The sequence below is a fragment of the Bos javanicus genome, chromosome 19 (assembly GCF_032452875.1).
Source record: "Bos javanicus breed banteng chromosome 19, ARS-OSU_banteng_1.0, whole genome shotgun sequence".
Taxonomy (NCBI): domain Eukaryota; kingdom Metazoa; phylum Chordata; class Mammalia; order Artiodactyla; family Bovidae; genus Bos; species Bos javanicus.
In genome coordinates this window covers 21,275,998-21,296,425 of record NC_083886.1, presented here as the reverse complement: position 1 = coordinate 21,296,425, position 20,428 = coordinate 21,275,998, and the positions used below count along the sequence as shown (strand labels likewise).

Sequence of the window (20,428 nt, the reverse complement as noted above, 5' to 3'; positions counted from 1 at the left end):
CGGGGCAAGTAAGACTGTGCACAACTAGAGAGAAACCTGCTCTCTGTAACAAAAGATCCCACGTGCTGCAACTAAGACCCAGTAAAACCATAAATAAATAAATATTAAATAAGAAAAAAAGACCCAGCTCAAAGCCAGCCTTTTTCTTGCCTTGCTACCTGTGTCAGCAAAGCTCTGAGCTTCAGCATCAGTCATCTGCAAAAACAGGGAGAGAGAGAGAGACGCCCTCATGCAGATGTGGGGTTAAATGAAATCATGCACATGAAGAATTGAGCCCGGTGGCTAGCTATAACAAGTGCTCAATAAATGCCAGCTCCCCTTATTAACAGCACGACTGATACGTCTCTTACTGTTACTAACCTCAGCTCTCTGCCTTCTTTCTCCACCACCTACAAAGGGCAGTTTCTCCTGAATGTATTCCTCTTTGCCCGAGTAAACTCTGAGAAAGTCTACCCTGAGCTGAGGGCCTGCTCTGGGCTGGCCACTATATAAATAATTAGGAGAACTTCCTCATCATTTGTCAGAATAATCCTGTGAGGAAGGTGCATTATTAATCCCACTTTCCAGATGAAGAAACTGAGGTTCAGAGGGTTTACATAACTGGCCCAAGTCACCTAGCCAATCCTTGAGAGAGTCAAGTTTTGAACCCAGATCTGGCCAACTCTGGAGTCTATACTCCCCTTAGTTTCTTTGCTTAGTGGGGATCAGAGTGGGGGTGCCTGAGCTAGGGGGCCAAACAAGAAAAGCCTGAGGTTGACACTTACCCAAGACCCCTCTTGCAGAGCAGGACAACTTCATTTCCCCCACCTTGCTGTCCTGAGAGCTCTGGGAGGGAGGGTTGGCCTTGGAGGCCCCCTGTGTGCCCTGCCTGGGGTTGGTACATCTTTGCTAAATAAGCTTACTGCTTTCATTTGACAAGGAGGTGGTGGTGACCAGGAAGGGAAGGCATTTGCCTGAAGTCCCTCAGAGGCTCGGTGGTGGAGGGGGCTGGGAGCTGGGGTCCAGGCGGGGGCCTGGGGGAGGCTCTCCCGCCCCTTCAAGAGTCCCTGCCGCCCCTTCTCTATGTCCCGGTGCCGCTCACTCGGCAAAGCTAAATGTGGCGTGACTGGGGAAGCGCCGAGCTGGCCGTAACTGGATACTGCGGTGGAGCAGGCCCCGGGCCGAGGGGCAGGGCAGCCCATCTCTGGTTCTGCTTGAGCGCCCGGCCTGGCCCCTGCTCCCTGGAAGCCCTGGACAGCTAGGGCCCGCCTGCCCCGCCTGGCCCCGGGCCAGACCTGCTTTCCCCAGGCCTTCTCCATTCCCTCCTGACAGAAGGCTGGGGTCCTTCCTCCCCCCAGTTCTCAGGCTTTGTAACACATGGGGCGGTGGTCGCTCTCCTCTCTGGAGGCAGAATAGCACGTGGTGAAGAGCAAAGGTTTTGGGAATTCCCAGGCGATTCAGTGGTGAGGACTATGCGCTTTCACTGCTGAGGGCATGGGTTCAATCCCTGGTCAGGGAACTAAGATCTTGCAAGCGGTGTGCTGCCATGCACACACACAAAAAGCAAAGGCTCTGAACTGGGGATGACCTGAATTTGAGTCCCAGCTGTGTCACTTTCCTGGTTTGGTGACTTTGAGAAACTGTGTGATTCTCTTTCTCCCTTTGCTCCTGTGATCATGGGACCTGGGGACCCACCTCACAGGGCCGTCATGAAGATTAAGTGACATGATGTGTACCAGGTGCCCGGCACGTAGAAAGTGCTCAAGGAGGTATCGTGCACATCTGGATTCACTGGCCAGATGTGGCCGTGGCTCCTGACCCCAGACTCTAGTTTCCCTGATGGTCTCACTACTTCAGGCCTGGGGAGACTGGCTAATGACCCTATTCCCAGATGACAGCTGCCCTTGTAGCCAGGCCCTGTCTGCCTGGCCTTTCCTTAGCCTGGCCCCCGGGGGTTCAGACCCCGGCTCTGGTCCTCTGAGACGTGAACCTGCAGAGGTCTCTCTGAGACTCAGAGTGGGCCACCCCTCCTGCGGAAGTTCTGGCCTTCCCAGAAGGGCCCCTACAGCCTCTGTCTGCCCCTCATCCTGGCAGCAGCCCCAATGTCCTGGGGTGTTATTGGTAGCCCAGGCCGAGTTCCTGTAAGTCAGAGGCCTTACCTGAAGGCTTCAGTTCCCAGCCGTGACTTTCATATCCTGGCTTGGCCAAACCACTACCCCACTTCCTCTAAGCTCCCAGGAACAGGATAAGAACCAGGGAGGTTAGGCAGAGTTCAGAGGCCAGTGTCTTGATTTGCACTGAGGGTATAGACGTCCCTGGATGAACCTCAATGAAGGGTTTCCCCTGAGTAGGTTTTGTAAATGATGACTCCTGATTTGATGACAAACCCCGTTGATTGCCTCAGCTGAAATCCTGTTCTACAAATCAGGAAAGGAGGTCCAGAGAGGTTAGGGTGAGTTGCCTAAGGACACACAGCCCCCAGAAAGATGAGATCCTTCACCGACTGCTATTTCTAAGGGTCCTTTTACCTTAGGGGCTGGGCAGAGGGGCTATCATTTGTGTATATAGGGTGGGGACTTCTGTCCAGCACAACGAAGGACTCACTGCAGAGAGGGAGGTAAGGCTGCCTTGCCCTCTGACCCCTTTCTCAAATAGCCACGGGGGCTCTTAAAGTTGGATTAGCTAGCTTGGAAACTCTAGAGTCAGGATTGGGTTTGAATCCCAGTAACAATGGGACTTTGGTCAGGCAACTTGCTCAACTTCCTTCCTTGGGCTTCAGTTTCCTCATCTATAAATTAGAGCTAATAATACATACCTCTCTGGTGGGTTAGATGAAATATTGCTTGTAAATAGCTTAATGCATAGTATGTGTTCAATAAATGATAGCTATTATTAATAATTAACAGTGGGACAGAGTATTTTAAAGCTTGAGCTCTGGCAGTGAGGACCAGGAAGGGAGAAGGAACTCCTCTTTCCTGCCTCTCACCTCCATCTCCTTGACATCATCCTCCTGCATTGGCAGAGGCTGAACTTCCCTCCTCCTGACCCTCTGGCCTCAAAGGTCATTTTAGCCATTCCCCTGAGGGAGAATGGCTACAGAAACTCCCAGGGGTTAGAGTAAGAAGAGAGGGGGGTGACTCTTGCTTTGGATCCCCCAGGAGTCCTCTCTGATGGGCGTTGGCCTCTGATTTCAGGAGGAATCTTTCAGTGAACACGAACCTTTACCCTACCTGCTTTAGTTTCAGAGGGCACAGTGGGATGTATGTCTGCAAATCTCATCAGCAACCATTGCGGGAGGTCCAGCGAGCTCTCTCCTTTCCCCGGATCCTAGGAGCACCCCTGACAGCCTTCAGGACTTGTCACTCAGTGTGGGCTCCTCCACTAACAACCTGCCCGCTTTTGGGGCTGGAGCTAGGCCAGGGCTTTCAGCTGGTAGACTGTGCTCGGGGTCCCTTTGACTATAAGGACTTTCCTAATCACAACTCTACGTCTATAACATACTCAGCAGTTTACAAAGCACTTTTGTCTCTATTCTCTCGTTTCATTCTCGCTTTGCCTCAGAGAGTAGCAGGCAGTGGTGTGCTGGAGTAAGCTGCTCTGGACTTGTTAGGGCCAATTGTACAATTCACTTTTGGTGAAAGTGGCCCAAATCCTCAAATTGGCAGGGGTGAGAATATCTATCCAAGGAAATTAGCAAATGTTACAGATCAGAACCACCCCCCACCTTTCTATTTTTGGAGAACTGGTGGTTCTCCAAATCAGAACATTTATGACATACCACCGGTAGGGGAGAAAGGTCATTAATCCCATTTTTCAGGGTAGAAGATTGAGGCTTTTATGGCAAAACCAATACAATATTGTAAAGTAATTAACCTCCAATTAAAATAAATAAATTTATATATATATATATATATAAAAAGATTGAGGCTCAGAGAGAATGACATGCCCAGGACCAAACAGTTAAAACTGAAAATATCTCCTGAGTCTCAGGCCTCAAGAGTCCCAGCGACACCCTCAAACACACTTCAGGCAAGCAACCTTGGCAAAACATTATCTGAAGACCGGTTTAGCATCCAGGTATTCTGTCTAACCTCTGCTCGCTGAACTTCTCCTCCTTCTATGATCCTGCAAGAGTGGGAGGGCTGGGGTAGGGATGGAATAAATAGACTTGATCTTCCCTGGAGTCAGAGGGAAGAAAGAAATGGTCCTCTAACCTGAATAGAAGGCATGATGAGGAAGAAATTTCCCCAGGATGTATAACTGTGGGATCAACAACCATCGTGGTGGCATCTCTGCTCTGTGTCCTCACAAACAGCCAGGCCTTTTGCCCCTTGTACCCAGCACCCACTCCTCAGAGACTCTTTTTTTAGTACCCCAGGATCAGGGCAGAGGGAGCATTTGTGGGGTAGGGGTCAGGGAAAACCCTGTGTGCTGGTTGTGTGACCTTGGACAAGTCACTTCCCCTTTCTGTCCTCAGTTTCCTTATAAGTAAAATGATATGCTGGGACCATTTGCATCTAAAGATGCTGAAGCTGGTCCTGTGGATGTGGATGTGGTCCACAGAGCTGTCATCTCTGGGCCCTCATCTCTGCTCTTCCTTCAGGAGGAAGGAAATCCTCAAGGGGACCCAGGAACAGCTGGGTGAGTTATTATACCCCAGATGGGAGGTGCTGTATTATCACTCCCATTTTATAGATGAGGAAACTGAGGCTCAGAGAGGTTAACCTGACTTGCTCAAGTTCACTCAGCTAGTAAATGATGCTCCCCACGATTCAGACACTGGCTTCAAAGCTAGGGTGCTTAACCACTATGCTCCACAGCCCCACCTCAGGAACACCTCAGCTTCCTTGCTCATACCTGGAAGCTAGAGTGGCGGGTGGGGGGCAAGTTTCCTTGGGAGGGTCTGTCCCCGTACCCCCTGTGGGCAGCTGAGTCACAGAGGACACTCAGGGCCCTCGCTGGGCTCTCTCTGCACTCCCTCCCACCAGGGCTGCTCCTGCCTGCCCTTTATGAGAGAGGTGGAGATGGCGGAGTTCCGGCTTAATGGTTTCTGTTGCTGGCTGCGGCAGCATGTTTTACAAGGGGTGGGGACCGTGCCCAGTGCTGCCTGTGGCCCCACCCGGGGCTCCACCCGCCTGGCTGCTGGGAGGGGTCCCCTGGAGCAGTTCAGTAGTTACCTAGTAGGGGTGGCAGGGAAGGGCCCGGGGGCCACTCCTGAGGCTGGGCACCCTGGGATCCTGGGAGCCTGGGCTTTCTAGCTCTGCTGCTCCCGTCTAGGTTGGAGGCTCTGAGGTCGAAATCCTGTCCACTCTGGCTCTTGACCCTGGCTTGGTATCAGGAAGTGGGTCAGCTGCCCCTGCCTTGAGATCTGATTAAAGTGCTCTGAAAAGCAGCTACAGATGGAAAGGGCAGGGGGTGGAGAGGGGGAGAACAAAGGATGAAGAGCTATCACATCTCCCCTGGGGTGCTTTCCTCAAATCTGACCCACTGACTGAGTCATCCCCATCCCCCCAACAAGGACTCTCCTTCAGCCATTTCAGTCACTCCCCTGCCTCTGGAAATAGGCCGGTCCTAGAGTACCACTGGATATGTCTGTCCTGAAAAAGCACTTGAAACATCTTCCATGCCTGGGACTGACCTGGTATCTTCTTCCAGGTATCTAACCTTAATCTCTCTTGTAATCTTAGTCCTCCTGCCCTCTTCTTCTGGCCATTCGCCAAGAGCTCGTAAGTGGCAATGGACTCAGTCCTGCTCCAGGATGGATCCCAGCCTTGCTGTGGGTGTTGAACTCTAACAGCTTCCTGTTCTATTCTTTACCCAGCACCTCTTCCTTTCTACCATCTCTGAACACCCTGGCAGCTTCCCATCTCTCCAGCCCGTTCCCAGGCCCAGCCACCCAGCCCCAGCCCCAAAGGAACTGAATCCGAGCACTCACAGTAGGCTCTGGGCCATGGCCACCATCTCGGCTTCGGGGAGTCATTCAGCCCAGCAACTCCCCAGGAGCCTCCATCAAGGTATAAATACTCCCACATGCCTGGACCAGCCCCCTGCCTGAGGCCTGGGGCGGGGCTGCCTCCCCAGGCCAGGCAGGCAGGTCACATGCCCCATAAATGCCACAGGACCACAGGCCCTTACCAGCAGCCTTGGGGAGACCTACTGGGGCTTGACTTCTTTGGATGGATGAATGACAGATGGATGGAGGGAGGGATAGGTGTATGAATGGACAGATCAATGGACGGACAGATTGATGGGTGAACAAATGACTGGATGGGAAGCTGGACAGATGGACAGAGATGAATAAGTGGACAGTGGGATATATTAATGGGTGTCTTTGAACTGCCTTTGGATACTCATTTAGTAGATGGGGAAGAAAGAGATGCTGGTTTCAAGGAAATAAAAAATGCTATTCTTCTAAGCTCCCATCCCTCTCTTTCTGAGACATTCCTAACAGACCCCCTTTTCTCCTCTGCTATGGCCACCTAGTCAGAGAGACTGGCTCTATGGGGTTCTCCTTAGGGTCCATAGGTGACCCTTTCTAAGATACTTCCCACCTAAACACTCCCAACCCCCAGGAATCTTTTGGTCCTGGTTATCATTCATGGTCTTTTCCTCCCTCCTACCTACTCTGGAGTTCAAGCTCTGAGGCTGTTGCTCCCAGAAGCAAAATCAGCTTGCCATCCAAGTTTAGCCGGGGTGGTGGGGGGTGGGGGGGACCGTGGTGCACAGTGCAAAATTCTAATTTCCAAGAGCATGAAACCCTTACACAGGCAATTTAGGGAGAAACTGCGCCCCCATCCCCCACCTTCCCCAGGAATTTTTAAAGGCATGACTGGGTCTGATGGTGAGAACAGGCCTGGCAAGGGACTTGTGTGTGGACCAGGTGATCTAGAACCCCTGGGGGCCTGACCCGGGGAGCTGGGCTCCTGGGAGGTGGGGACTGTTTGCCTGCTTTATCCTCCCAGGGGGCAGTGTACACAGAGCAGGGGTCTGATTTCCAAAGAAAGTTCCTTCCAGTCCTCAGTCTGCCCAGCTGTTAAAGGGATCCAAGAGTAGATGATGAGATGGGGAGTGACAGAAGGAACAGGAGGATTTTTCGCAGATGATAAAATACGGCCTTCGTATTACAGTGAGCTTCTTCCTGCCGCACTGGCTAAAGAGTGGGTGAGGAACGGGCTGGGGGATGGGCTGGAGTTGCTCACCTCTGAGCACCCATTAGCTCTGTGATCCAGTGTTCCAGAAGTCCTGCCCCCATAATCAAGCCACTCAGGGCTGAGCCTGGTGGTCCCATTTCCTGTGGGTACTTTAGTAACTGGCTCTGCCAGTGATTGGAAGCTGAAGATATGAGCTGTGAGACCAACAGGGATGACTGGGGCCTTGTTTCACCTCATCCTCTAGCTTGGCACTTATTATCTCAGATGCCCCTCCTGCCATTAAGCCTCCCCTCTCCCCTCACAGGGGTTCCTTCTGATCAAGGACCCCAGAAACTCCTTTCCCAGTTCTGCCATCAGGCTGCGCTAGTCACAGAAATTAACCTCATTTCCTCCTTTCTAAAATGGGATCCTCTTTTTTTTGCCCTACATACCTCACCCAGCTGTCCTGGGGACTGAGTGAGGACCAGGATGTCAGAGTTCTCTGAGGAAGATAAAACAACACCATCTTATGGTACCCCTCCTCTTCCCCTGGGACCCTGGATCCATAGGATTTAAGGAAAGAGGTGGGGGCTGAGATCTTTGCCCCTTCAACTGTCTGCCCCTCCCTGGGTGCTCTCCATAGGACTGGTCCAGACCCCTTTCCGCCTGCTCACCTTAGTGGGGGCATGAGATGAGTCAGGAACCTACCATCCCTTGAGCCAGGGGCCTCTAATGCTCTGTACATATCATTATCAGAAGGACTGCTCATTATTGCCGATCTATTATAGGGATATTAATTCTGTCACCACTACTAATAATACAGATTTAGCACAAGACAAATACACACTGGTGGTGCCCCCTCCCCCAGTGCCGTCCAGAGCACGTGTGCAAAGGATCCTCCGGCATTGTCATCCTGAAGAACTTTCTCTCCAAAGCCCTTCCCACCTTGGGCAGGTTGGTCATGACAGTGAGAAGGCTCGGAGAGGCTGAGCCTCTTCTCCAAAACCACATGCCTCTTGGGGTTCAGTGTGGGCTCAGGGAACTCCTCCCAGAGGGAGCTGGGGACCTTCTGATGGCAAGATCTGCTGCAGTCACTCTGCTTATGCCAAGTGGAGAGTCTGAAAGTTGGGTTTTATGGTCACAGGGCTCTGTGTGTGTGTACTTCCTCATGCACACCCTATGCCTTCCAAGACTGATGGGCTGGTGTAGCCTGGGACAAGGCTGTGGAATTTACAAGTGTAGGTGGGATCTGCAACTGTCTCCGGGCAATCTGGTTCCAGGGACACGCCCCACTCTGGGAGTGTGTGTGTGTGTGTGTGTGTGTTGGTGCCCAGGTTGGCTGTAGTTTGTCAGAAGCAGTACTTTCAGACTTGGGAAGCAGGGCTTGAAGTAGACTGATCATATGCATCCTCCCATGAGCATGGGGTGGAGGGTTGGGGTCAGATCTCTGGGAAACTCAGTTGCATCCTGGCGGGTCCTGAGGGGTGCCCACCCTCTGGAACTTCCAGAGTAGCCATGGGAGCATGGGTTTCCTTTTCTCTGTGACTCACAGCCAGCTCTAGAGTCAAGTTCCCTGAGAGATCACGATTCAGCTAATTCTCTCCCCAGCCCCATTAATCTGAGCTGACTAAGCAAGAACCACAGGCGGAGTAGAGACCCGGAGATGCTCACGACTGCAGTCATTCCTAAACAACCCGGCAGGCTTTCTTGCTTTAGCTTCTGTCCATCTCCTTGCTTTGGGCCTGGCCATGCCTAATAGGATGGGTTATGTTCCCGGCATCCCCCTACAAATGCTGCCACTGCCTCCTTGGGGGCCCTCTGAGGGCATTCTTCATCTCCCCATTTCACTGGACAAACACCTCCAGTGTCAAGAGACCCATCTGGACATTATACTTGTCTTGTTGTACTTGAACTCTTTACTCGTGCTTGGCCAGCATCCAGCCTTTAAGATCCAGATAGGATTAGGAGGCTGAGCGCTTCCCCAGAGATGATCCTATCCAACCCATTTTGTCCTACTGGCCGGAAAAACAGAGGACATACCAGGGCTTGGCAGGGGCATCGATGAAGGGTGTTGAATTCCAAAGGGGATCTCTGACGGAGAGACCCAGCTAGGGGAGGTGGAAATGGTGTGGGATGGGAAGATGGGGTTAGGGATGAGGGTGAAGGCGGGGTGAGGGAGAGAGAGAAGAGAGGAATGAGGTGGTGGAGGTGAAGGTGAAATTGGGGTTGGGGATTGGACAGGAGGAGGGCTGAATCAGGGTTGGAGATGAGAATGGGGGTATAGAGTTGGGTTGTAGAAGGAGCTAGAGCTGGAGTAGAGGGCTTACAGATGGGGTGGGGTGGAGGTTGGAGATGCAGAGATGGAAGAAGGGGCAAAGGATGGGAGGGAATACATTGGAAAGACCAAAATTATTCAGGGACCTTTGATGCTCCTGAGAGACGCACTCTCCCAGAGGTCATCTTGTCATTCCCCTGCTCCTGGGCATGTTGCCAGCCCAACCACACCCATCACAGATCAATGGTTGCCTCTCCACTCAGGAAACCACCTCCTGTGGTCACATGCATGCGTGCTAAGTCGCTTCAGTCGTGTTTGACTCTGTGTGACCCCATGGACTGCAGCCCGCCAGGCTCCTCTGTCCATGGGGTTCTCCAGGCAAGAACACTGGAGGGGGGTGCCATTCCTTTCTCCAGGGGGTCTTCCCGACTCAGAGATGGGACCCGAGTCTCTTATGTCTACCTGCGCTGGCAGGCGGGGTCTTTACCACTAGTGCCATGTAGTTCCGCTGAACTCAATTTAAAAGGCTGAAGCAGCTCTCTAAAGTCTCATGTCCCTCTCTCCTGTTGCAGAAACCAATCTCAGTTTGCTAAAACCTCCCCCACCCCCGCCCTGCAGCCTCAGCAGGGTCGGTGGGCTGTGACTGAGAAAGAAAGAGCAGAAGGCGTATCTATGGGACCTCTGTCCCTGGCCTGCTTCTGTTACCAGGCAGTAAGGGGAGGCAGGCAGAAGAGCCTCCTAACAGCCTTCTCATTAGACCATGGAGTCAGAGAGACTAACAGAGGGGCAGTGGGCATAGGGCCTCATTTCTGTCCCTTCCTGTACACCAGCTCTCTTCAGAGGTTTCTGTGTGACTTAGTCTCTGGATAGGTGCTTAAGCCCTGTGCAGGCAGTGGGGTTTCTGCTAACCCATGAAGACTCAAGCTGGAAGGAAGGAGGTTAGACAGGAAGAAGGACTTCCTGGCAGAGAAGGATGGAGAGCCACGGGAGGTGGTACTTTCTCCATGGTCAGACAGAACTCTCCAAGGGGAAAAAGGAAGGCTTTTCCCGAGACCAAGGTGGGGCCATAAGACAGCTTCCCAGAGGGCAAGTGTCACCAGGGGGCTTTTGCCTTTGTCTCCAGCTGCCCCAAGCCTTCTCCCGCCTCATAATGAATGAAGGCACAGCTGTTAGTTGGGGGCCATGCGAGGTCAGTGTGTGGCTGAGACAAAGATAGGGAAAAGGGGGGGTGCTCCAACCCCCTAATCTTTCTCTTGCCTCCCCAGGATCAGAATCGAGAGAGTTCTGGGGCTCCCTGAGCCCCTGGGAAATAGAGTCCTCTGAGAACTCCCTGGCATTCCCGGGAGAACAGGTTCCTGGCCTTGGGAGGTGAGTGAGGCGCCGGGCCTGGGGGGGGCAGCGTGCCCCGGCAGGCCCTGGAGCCCGGAGCTGAGCTCGGCAGAGGCAGCAGGGGCGGGGCCGGGCGGGGAGCTGGGAGGACATGCGCCTCTCCCCACTGCACCTTCCTTCCTGGGGACCCGAGCCTCCCCCAGCACCCAGCCCCACTCGGGCCCTGCCTGGCCGACCATGAGATGGGGGAGGGGCTGGGAAGGGAGACGCTGTCCCCATGGGTTGGAGATGCCTGCCCTCTACTGCTTGCATCCTGGGGGTCAGGGAATGCCCAAGGTGGTCAAAGGGCCTGAGCTGGGCCTGATGGGGACAGGATGGAGCGCAATGCCAGCCTCCCCATCTCACCCTCTGATCAGCCCAGAGGAACTGGGTTTTATCAGGAGGGAAAAAAAGCCTAAGGGGGCAGGCAGAGCTGGGTGCTGCAGCTGCAGAGACTTCAGACTCCAAGAAGGACTTCAGGACTCTGAGGGAATGACCAGGTTTCCTTTCCCGGGATTTGGACAGCAGGGAGACAGCAGACCTGCCTGGCATGGGAAATGACCAGCCTAGAGGTTGGGGTACAGATGAGATGAGTTCTCAGAGGACGTGCCCTCTCCACTCGGTCCTATTCCACTGACCGGCCATGCCTGGCCGCCGCAACACAGACGTGTCTTCCTACGCCTGTTGGTGTAGAGACGAGAGGCAAACACGCCCACTTATTTGAATCTGTTCTTAACCTAACTTGGACACTGGTGGAGGGCCTGGGGACTCCACGGGGAATGCCAGAACCTTACCTGATCAGATGGGCATGGGGAGGAGCCATGTGAGCCCCAGAGGGGTCTTCCTTCTACTCTGGCCAGTTTCCTAAAGGCCTTTGCTCCCCAGACCCCCAGTTCCAGGCATCAAGGGTCTGAGGGCTCCCAGCGCATCCCAGGTCCTCTCACCAGGCCTCTTGGTTTCAGGGGTCTTGAGGGAGAGAGACATCCCGGGGCCTCTGGGGGAGTCTGCCCTGAGCTCAGCATCATGTTCTGGCTGCAGCACCTGTTTGCCACCTGTCTGCTTCTCCACCAGCTGCATCCTCTCTGTGGCCCAGGCCTCCCCGCAGGCCCAGGCATCTAGACCCCACCTGAGGCTGCTCAGAGATGTTAAGTGATTCCTTGATCAACACACAGCCTTAGCACTACCAGGGCGAGGGCGATCCCCTCCCCGCACCGACCCCAGAGCTGGGTTCTCCCCTCTCCATCTGGACAAGCCACTAAATTGGGAATCTACCTCTGTCCTTCAGCTCCAGTTTTCCAGTGTTAGCCTTTCTGAGCCCTAATTTCCTCCCAGCACATGATGGCCAAGCATACCCTCTCCAACACATGGAGATACACATACACGCACACACAAAATCCACCGAACGCCGGAATGGAAGGCCACACGACAGCAAGAAGGATTGAAGTCAGACAAATCTGGAACAGGAAGAAGAGGGAGGAGCAAGGAGAAGGGGGGTCCTCTTTGGCCTCCAGGCACTCACCCCACTTCCTGATTCTCCCGTGAGCAGCAGCGAGAAGGAAGGGAGCACCCAGGTGCTCCCACTCACCCACAGGACCCGTTAAAAAGGCACCCCCCGCCCCCATTCCCTGGCCCAGCCCTGCTGGCCTCCACGGCTGACTTGGGCCGGGTCTCCTCTTACCTGCTCAGTGAAGCAGGTCGGCGTGGGGGCCGGGGTCTGGGGGGCCAGGAGCTCCTTCTGTCTGTCAGTCCGTCAGCTCGGCCGTCCCGGGTCTGTGCTGACATCAGGTGAGGGGAGGTAGCTGCTGGGTGAGCCAATAATTATGATATCAGCTTCCCCTTGCCCCGAGGGGCTGCTGCCAAGACGGGGAGAAGAGCAAGGTGACTAAGAAGCTAGTTTGCTCCTTGGCTCTTGTTTGACAGGTACCGGCTCCTGAGCCCGCCCCAGCCACGCCCTGGCCCCCCCAAACCCCTCCCTCCTCCTGGACCAGCCTGGGCCCCCTGTCTCTGCCAGCAGGCACAGCCTGTGGCTTGTGAGGGAGGGGGCTGTCCCGTGGCCCCTACCTGCACCCCAGCACGGGGATGTCAGCCCCTATGGGTGGGGCCCAGGCCTGTTGGGACATGCACACGTGTGTCAGGAGAGCTGGGCCACCGCGTGTATGTTCATGGAGCCAGCAAGGGGGGTCTGGGGGGCAGTTCTGAGTGGTGGCTTGGGGTTCTCAGGACTGCCATGGACAGGCTATAGTCATGACCCTCCAAGGGCCAGGCATAAGCATAGGTTTGCTGGGGACTATCTGTCTGTGAGGTCTGGCCCCTCTGCCTGTCTCTCTACAGTCCCTCTGACACCTTCAGCGTGTCTCCTTGTGTGTGGGGGTGTGTGCACCCACGTGTACATGTGTCCTTGACTTCCTCTGTGTGTTTGTGGGCATGTGAGTGTCTCCGTGTGTTTGCACGTCTGTCTCCCTGGCTGGTGTGCATCTGCGCCTACGTCTTTCCGCACATCCGTGTGTGGATCTGTGTCCCTGTATGCAAGCCTGTGTCCTCTTGTGTGTCACCTGTGTGGTTACACCCTCGTGTCTGTGCACACATCTCTGGTCTGGGTCAGCAATCCTGCCCTGTGTATGTATCTGTGTGTCTGAGCAGGTGGAGACGGGGGCCCCTGTTCTGTGTCGTGATCCCATGGCCACTCTTTATGGCCTGGATGATGGAAACAGATATTTATGTGGTTGTGGCTCTGGTTCTGGCCCCTCAGAGTCCACCCTGGAGGTGGAGAGGCCTGGAAATTTGTCCTCCAATGCTCTTGCCCGGACTCAGGCCTGGGGCCTCTCCCTGGCTCCCTGCCCAGACCCTGTCCCCACCTCCTACTCACTGCTCCTTTTTCATCTTCTTTGCCCCACCCCTGTCTCCTGTCCCTGGCCATTCTTTCCCACCTTCCCCAACCCCCTTGTTCTGGCCTCTAAGCCCACTTGTATCTCTTCCTAGAACTCTAGGCTCCAGGTTTGTAGATGTGGAATGCCCAGAAAAGCCTGGGGTTTGGCTTCTGACCTGAGAGTGTAGACAGGTCAGCTCTTCCCTCCATACTCTATCTCATTCCACAGAAGGAAGTAATGCCAACCTTGGTTGGGGGGTCCCTGTGTTCATCTGGCATCAGCATGGAGTAGACTAAAACATTTGGAGACTTCTTGGTCTAGGAAGTCTAGACCTAGACAGGGAATGGCAGGGAATATCCATCTCAAAAAAAGGGTGCTGAGGCCAACGATGATGAACTCTTTTGTGAATGAGGTCAGCTATGTCATCTTCCATACTTCCCACTCTGAGCCTCAGTTTCCTTATCTATTAACAAAGGAATGATATGATTCACCCAAAGAGTTGTTGTGGAATAAAGAGATTATGTTTAAAGTTCCCAACACAATCCCTGGTATACAGCAGATGCTCAGCAGACACGTGCCCCCTTTCTATTTATCAAGCCCAGTGGTGCTGGTAGGAAATGAGGATGTGCTGGCTTGCCCACTTGGGTACAGAAATTATGTTCTGGGGCTAGAACTAGAGCCCTGACTCAATTCACCTTTCTCTGGGACTCCAATTAGTAATAAAAGCTCTGCTCCCTTAACCTGATAACCAGTGAAGTTTCACAGTGAAAGGGCAGCTGTCAGGACCTTCTCATGTGTTTGTTTATTGCTCCTATCTGATGTCTACAGGGCTAATTGTTTTCTAGACTCACAGGTATTTCCTTATGGATATGCTGGGCTCAGAGAGCTCAGAGTAAAAATTGTAAATTAGAGGCTGCTATCATTGCTATCAAATCAACATTATTCTGAAGGCCCTAACCAGTGCAATCAGATAAGAAAAAGAAACAAGGGGGACCTCCCTGGTGGTCCAGTGGTTAAGATTCTGTACTTCCAGTGCAAAGGGTGCAGGTTTGATCTCTGGTTGGGGAACTAGAGTCCCACATGCCATGTGGTGCAGTCAAAAAAAAGGAGGGGGGACATAAATATGAGAAGGAAAGAGGCAAAATCTTCAAGAATTACAAATGGTGTGATTGTTTACCTAGGAAAGTCAAGAGAATTACCTAAAAAACTATTAGAACTAGTGAGAGAATTTAGCAAGTCAGCAGAATAAATGTTAAGCATATATATAGAAAAATCTAAGCCATTTCTATACAACTAAAATAACCATACTATCCTTGTAAAGTATAAGAAGACAAAAGATCCAATTCACAATAGCGACATTACCAAATACCCAGGAATGCACTTAATAAAAAAATCTATAAAAATCTACATGAAGAAACAATAGAACTTAACTGATAGACATAAATTCTGAATAAATATAAAGCCATATCATGTTCCTGAATTGGAAAGTTCAATATAATATTGTAAAGATGTCCATTCTGTTCTAAATAATGTATAAACTAAGATGTCCATTCTGTTCTAAATAATGTATAAACTACATGTAATTTAAATCAAAAGTCTAATTCCCCACTCCCTCAAACTTGACAAGCTGTTTTTTGGTTCTTTTTATGGGTCTGTGGGATCTTAGGTCCCCAGCCAGGGATCGAACCTGGGTCCTGGAAGTGATAGTGCTGAATCCCAACCATTGGACTGCCAGGGAATTCCCAAAAAGTTGATTTAAAAGTTTGGAAAAGAATAAACACATGGTAATAGCTTAAGGAGATCAGTCCTGGGTGTTCATTGGAAGGACTGATGCTAAAGCTGAAACTCCAATACTTTGGCCACCTCATGCGAAGAGTTGACTCATTGGAAAAAACTCTGATGCTGGGAGGGATTGGGGGCAGGAGGAGAAGGGGACAACAGAGGATGAAATGGTTGGATGGCATCACCAACTCGATGGACATGAGTTTGGGTGAACTCTGGGAGTTGGCGATGGACAGGGAGGCCTGGCGTGCTGCAATTCATGGGGTCTCAAAGAGTCAGACACAACTGAGCAACTGAACTGAACTAAATAGCTTAGAAGTTTTTGAAAAAGAAGACTAATAGAGGGACCTTGTCTTGCTAGATTTCAAGATGTTCAATAATGCTTCTGCAATTAAAACAGTGTGATCTTGGTACAAATTAACAAAAAAATTAATGGAAGATAACAGAGTCCAGAATAAACTTAGGCATTTGTAAGAATTTGGTATATGATAATAAGAGTTTTAAAGCAGTAGTAAAGTATGAAAATCCAATAAGTGAGCTTGGGATACTTGGGAACTTGGGAGTTTTCCATTTTAAAGAAATAAAGTTAAATCTTACTTCATGCTACACATAAAAAAATCCAGATGAATTAATGACTGTGCTTAGTTGCTCAGTCATGTCTGACTCTTTGTGACCCCATTGAGTGTAGCCTGCCAGGTTCCTCTGCCCATGGAGATTCTCCAGGCAAGAATACTGGAGTGGGTTGCCATTCTCTTTTCCAGGGATCTTCCCAACCCAGGGATTGAACCTGGGTCTCCCACATTGCAGGCAGATTCTTTACTGTCTGAGCCACAGGGAAGTGCCTGATGAATTAATGATCTTATGTAAAATGAAAAGCATACAGATCAATAGAAAAATCTAGGAAACATTTTTATAATTATGGAACGGGGAATACATTTTTAAAGCATGACATCAAATCCAGAAAACATAAAGTAACGTGTTAGTTGATTACATAAAAAACTAAATATTTTATTAGAGCAAAATATTCCATAAACAAAGTTGAAAGACAAAAAACAGCCTAGAAGAAAATGGCGTAATATATATAACAAATGGTTAATATCCATAATACATAAATAAATAAGAAAGACAGTCTCACAGGAAAGTGGACAAAGGACATGAATAAGCAATTCACAGATAAAATACAAGTGGCTAACAAACACATGAAAAATTTTCAACATCATTAATAATCAGGAAAAGGCAAGTGAATTTAGGGGCCAAGGGTTCCAGGGAGCCTCTGGTGGGATGGCAGAAGAGACTGGTTTTCACCTTCCCACACTGAGACTATGATGGGTGAGATGAAATTCCTCCCTTTCTGAGACAGCATCCACCTGTGCCCCAGGAATGGGCGGGGGCCCTGGCTCCCTCTTTCCTTTGGGAAGCACTGCTTCTTCATCCCATGCAATCTGGGAGTTGAACCAGAAGCCTCTGAAATTCCAGAAAACTTGGACTGAAAGGGGATTTGTAAGGTCATTCTTCTCCTTCTCAGCCTCCGGACAGACTCATCCTCTCCTTTTCTCATCACAGGAGCCCCTCAGAGTTCTCCCCTAGACCCAGAATTCTGTCCTGGTGCCTATTCTCAAATGTAGCTTCTGCAGGGTCAGCTCTTCCCCCCTTGGAAGCTGCTTCCATCTTGAGGTTTGGCCCATACACTCCAACATCCTCATTTCAGGCCCTGCAGATAGAGCTGAGCTGGGCTCTGGCCTGAACGGGCTGTGGTAGCTGGGTGTTTAAATGGACAGGGGCCAGAGGAACTGTGTGTCTCGGGAGACTAGAGGTTAGAACTGGTTCACTGTCTACTGCTGAGCTCTGCCCGGGGCTGGGCCGCTTTGAGCCTGACTGTCTCAGGGAGGGAAATCTCTCTGGCCACTGTCTGCCATGTGGCAGTCTGGTGTTACAGGAGAGAAGGAGGAGCTATATTTCTACTCTTGGGAGTCCCAGTGTGATAAAAGAGGGGCCCCCTTCCTTGCACCCCATCTCAACACTGGCCATCTTCTGTCTACTTGGGTTTTTAATTTTGAAGAGAACGTGAGCTTAAAAAACATTTTTTTTTTAATTATTCATTTATTTATTTTTGGTCACACCTTGAGGCAGGTGGGATCTCAGTTCTCTGACCAGGGATCGAACCCAGGCCCTTGGCAGTGGACGCGCAGAGTCCTAATCTCTGGACTGCCAAGGAATTCCCTGTCTGCTTGCGTTCATGTGAGTTACACTTGTCTTCCCAAAGTAAGTTCCCAAGACTGAACCTGCCACTTCCCAGATGTTTCAAGTCTCCGTCCACAGGTATGGAAGAACCTGAGAACACTTGCAAGGAACGCCCAAGCCCGGCTGTCGTGAGACCCTGAGGTCCAAGGACTCCATGTCCAGGAACGGCTGGAGAGGTCTGGAGTTAGGACGGGCTCCCTGGGAGAGAGTGGGCAGCTTCTAGGCTGTGGAGGATCAGAGGAGCGCTGGCCAGGGCCGTGGAGAGAGTGTGACAGGGCCGCTGGGTTGGGAGGTCTGAGCCGGTTCTGGTTGGCTGACCCACCGGGAAATCCAGGGAGTTTCCAGGCTGAGAGCTTGGTGGGGAGGACCAGTAGTGAGGGATGTAGAGAGTCCTATTGGGTGGGGAGGGCAGGCTTCTCCTGTTGTCTCACCTTAATCCCTCCTGCTGTAGGAGGCATGGTCATGGAGGTGGGGAGGGGCGATGCCGGTGTGTGTGTGCATATTCACTGGTATCTGTGTCTGTGTAAGTACACGTGTGCCTGTGTGTGACTGTGAGCGTGCAAGTCTACACGCTTCTGTTCCCAGGCTCACACGTGCCGCCGTGAGTGTGTATTAAGTCTGGAGTGACAACGTGAGGCTGCGCCTATGTCTGACTCTGTGTCTCCGTGTGCGTGAGTGCCTCTGTACTTCTGGGAACACTCAGGTCGGACACTGTGCATTTGGGCATCCGTGTTTCCATGGGTGTCTGAGTGAGTGCGTGTGCAAATGTCTGTGACCGTGTATGCACATGTGTGTGTCTGTGAATGACTCTGGGTGTCTGAAGAGCTGTGAGTGCCCGTGAATGTGTGACTATGTACGAGGTGTCTGTTCACGTGTCTCTCTGTTGTTCTCTGTGTGACCCAGGAATCTGTGGTTCTGTGGGTCTCCCCACCATTAAGAGCAGCTCTTTTGGGGACTTCCCTGGTCCAGTGGCTAAGACTCCGAGCTCCCAATGCAGGGGGCCTGGGTTCGATCCCTGGACAGGGAACTAGAACCCAAGTGGTGAAACTGAGTTCACGTGGTAAAACTGAGTCACATGATGCAACTAAGACATAGCACAGCCAAATAAATCAATAAAGCGATATTTAAACAAAAGAGCAGTTCTTTTAAAATAAAACTTTTATTCATTTAAAAATTATATTTATTTATTTTTACTCTTGGCCATGCTGGGTCTTTGTTGCTCCACAGGCTTTTCTGTAGTCGCAGCGAGTGGAGGCTACTCTCCAGTGGTGGTGCGCAGGCTTCTCATCGCGGTGGCTTCTCTTACTGCCAGCCACGGGCTCTAGGGCTTCAGTAGGTGCAGCATGTGGGCCCAGTGGTTGTGGCTCCTGGGCTCTGGAGCACAGGCTCTGTAGTTGTGGCGCTCAGGCTTAGTTTCTCTGGGGCATATGGGATCCTCTCGGGATCAGGGACCTTACCTGCATCTCCTGCATTGGCAGGTGGATTCTTTATCACTGAGCTACCAAGGCAGCCCAAGAGCAGCTGTCTTGAATCTCTGTCACAACCCTCCCAATCTGCCCCCAGTTTTGCACCACCCCCCCCACCTTTCCCTGAGGTGGAAGCTCACCCTTTTCCAGCCTCTAGTAAAACCTCTTGGTTCTGCTAATCATGACTAAGGTTAGGTTAAGTCACTTCAGTCGTCTGCGACTCTGTGCGGCCCCATAGACGGCAGCCCATCAGCCTCCCCCGTCCCTGGGATTCTCCAGGCAAGAACACTGGAGTGGGTTGCTGTTTCCTTCTCCATAATCATGACTAATGGGGTCCAAACTGGGTGGAGGCTGTAGGGGGCACCCTCTCCAGGCTGGCACCCACCAGAACCTCACCCATCCCAGTTCTACCCCACCTCTAAGCCTTCACCCCCGGGTGCACTGTCCACTCTCTTGTGCAGCTCACCCTCCCATTTCAGGAAGCAGCCTCCCTTCTGAGACTTTGGGGAGATAAGAAAGTCACAGTTTGAGCCCCCGAGGGGCCTAGGCTGGGATTGTGGACTCTAACCCCTAGAGCTTCCCTCAGCCTAAAGACCAAAGCAAAGTGAAAGCAGCAGGGGGATTAATATCCCTTTCTCCCACCTTCTCCAGCCTCCTAACGCACCCATTTTCTACCCTGCCAGGTTCTTCCTTAAAACACATGGCTTGGGACTTCCCTGGTGGTCCAGTGTTTAAGAATCTGGCTTCCAACACAGCGGGTGAGTGCAATCCCTGGGCAGGGAACTAAGATCTGACATGCTGTGGGGCAACTAAGCCTGGGTACCACAATGAAAGATCTAGCATGCCACGAGAAAGATCCTGCGTGCCGTAACTGAGACCCAACGTCGCCAAATAAACAAATAAATATTTTTAAAAACCCATTAAAAAAAAAAAACAAAAACACTTGGCTTGGTAGCTCTTTGCTAGGCCTTCTTGCTGCTACAGTTGCCTCTGGGGCTGGGGTTGGCCAGCAAGAAAAGGGAGGAGGTTACCAGGGACATTCCCAGGGCCCTAGGGAACAGGGGCAGGGGAAAACTGGGTCTATCTGATGAGCCTAAAAGGTGACATTGGCTCAAGATCACACAGCACTCCACACACAGCAGCCTGGAAAGGGGATTTGAGGTCAGACTTCTCTCCAGAAGCAAGAAACACTCGCATTCTTCTAATATGTTTATCATTCATACAACAGTCACCAGACTGTTGCTAGGAACTGGGGGCACGGCGTGTCAGGCAGACTGTCCTCAAGTTGTTCAGGCCTCATTGATCTCCCCTAGCAATGGG

General features: G+C 51.8%; 2 protein-coding genes across 5 annotated transcripts in view; both read right to left on the bottom strand.

Moving 5' to 3' along the window:
- FOXN1 (forkhead box N1) overlaps positions 1-12,802 on the bottom strand; it is a 28,022-nt gene extending 15,220 nt beyond the window's left edge. For 2 of the 3 annotated variants that reach the window (XM_061390540.1, XM_061390542.1), the window contains exon 1: positions 5,915-5,968. The gene's annotated coding sequence lies outside the window, so the exon portion shown is untranslated. Of the gene's footprint in view, positions 1-5,914; positions 5,969-12,430 lie in introns of those variants that run through there. The other variant, XM_061390541.1, reaches the window with a different exon arrangement.
- A 3,691-nt stretch (positions 12,803-16,493) lies between these two features.
- SLC13A2 (solute carrier family 13 member 2) overlaps positions 16,494-20,428 on the bottom strand; it is a 32,941-nt gene continuing 29,006 nt past the window's right edge. The window contains exon 13 of one of the 2 annotated variants that reach the window (XM_061390517.1): positions 16,494-19,030. In XM_061390517.1, the coding sequence (XP_061246501.1) occupies positions 18,833-19,030 (198 nt within the window). In that variant the 3' untranslated portion in view covers positions 16,494-18,832. Of the gene's footprint in view, positions 19,109-20,428 lie in introns of both variants that reach the window. The other variant, XM_061390519.1, reaches the window with a different exon arrangement.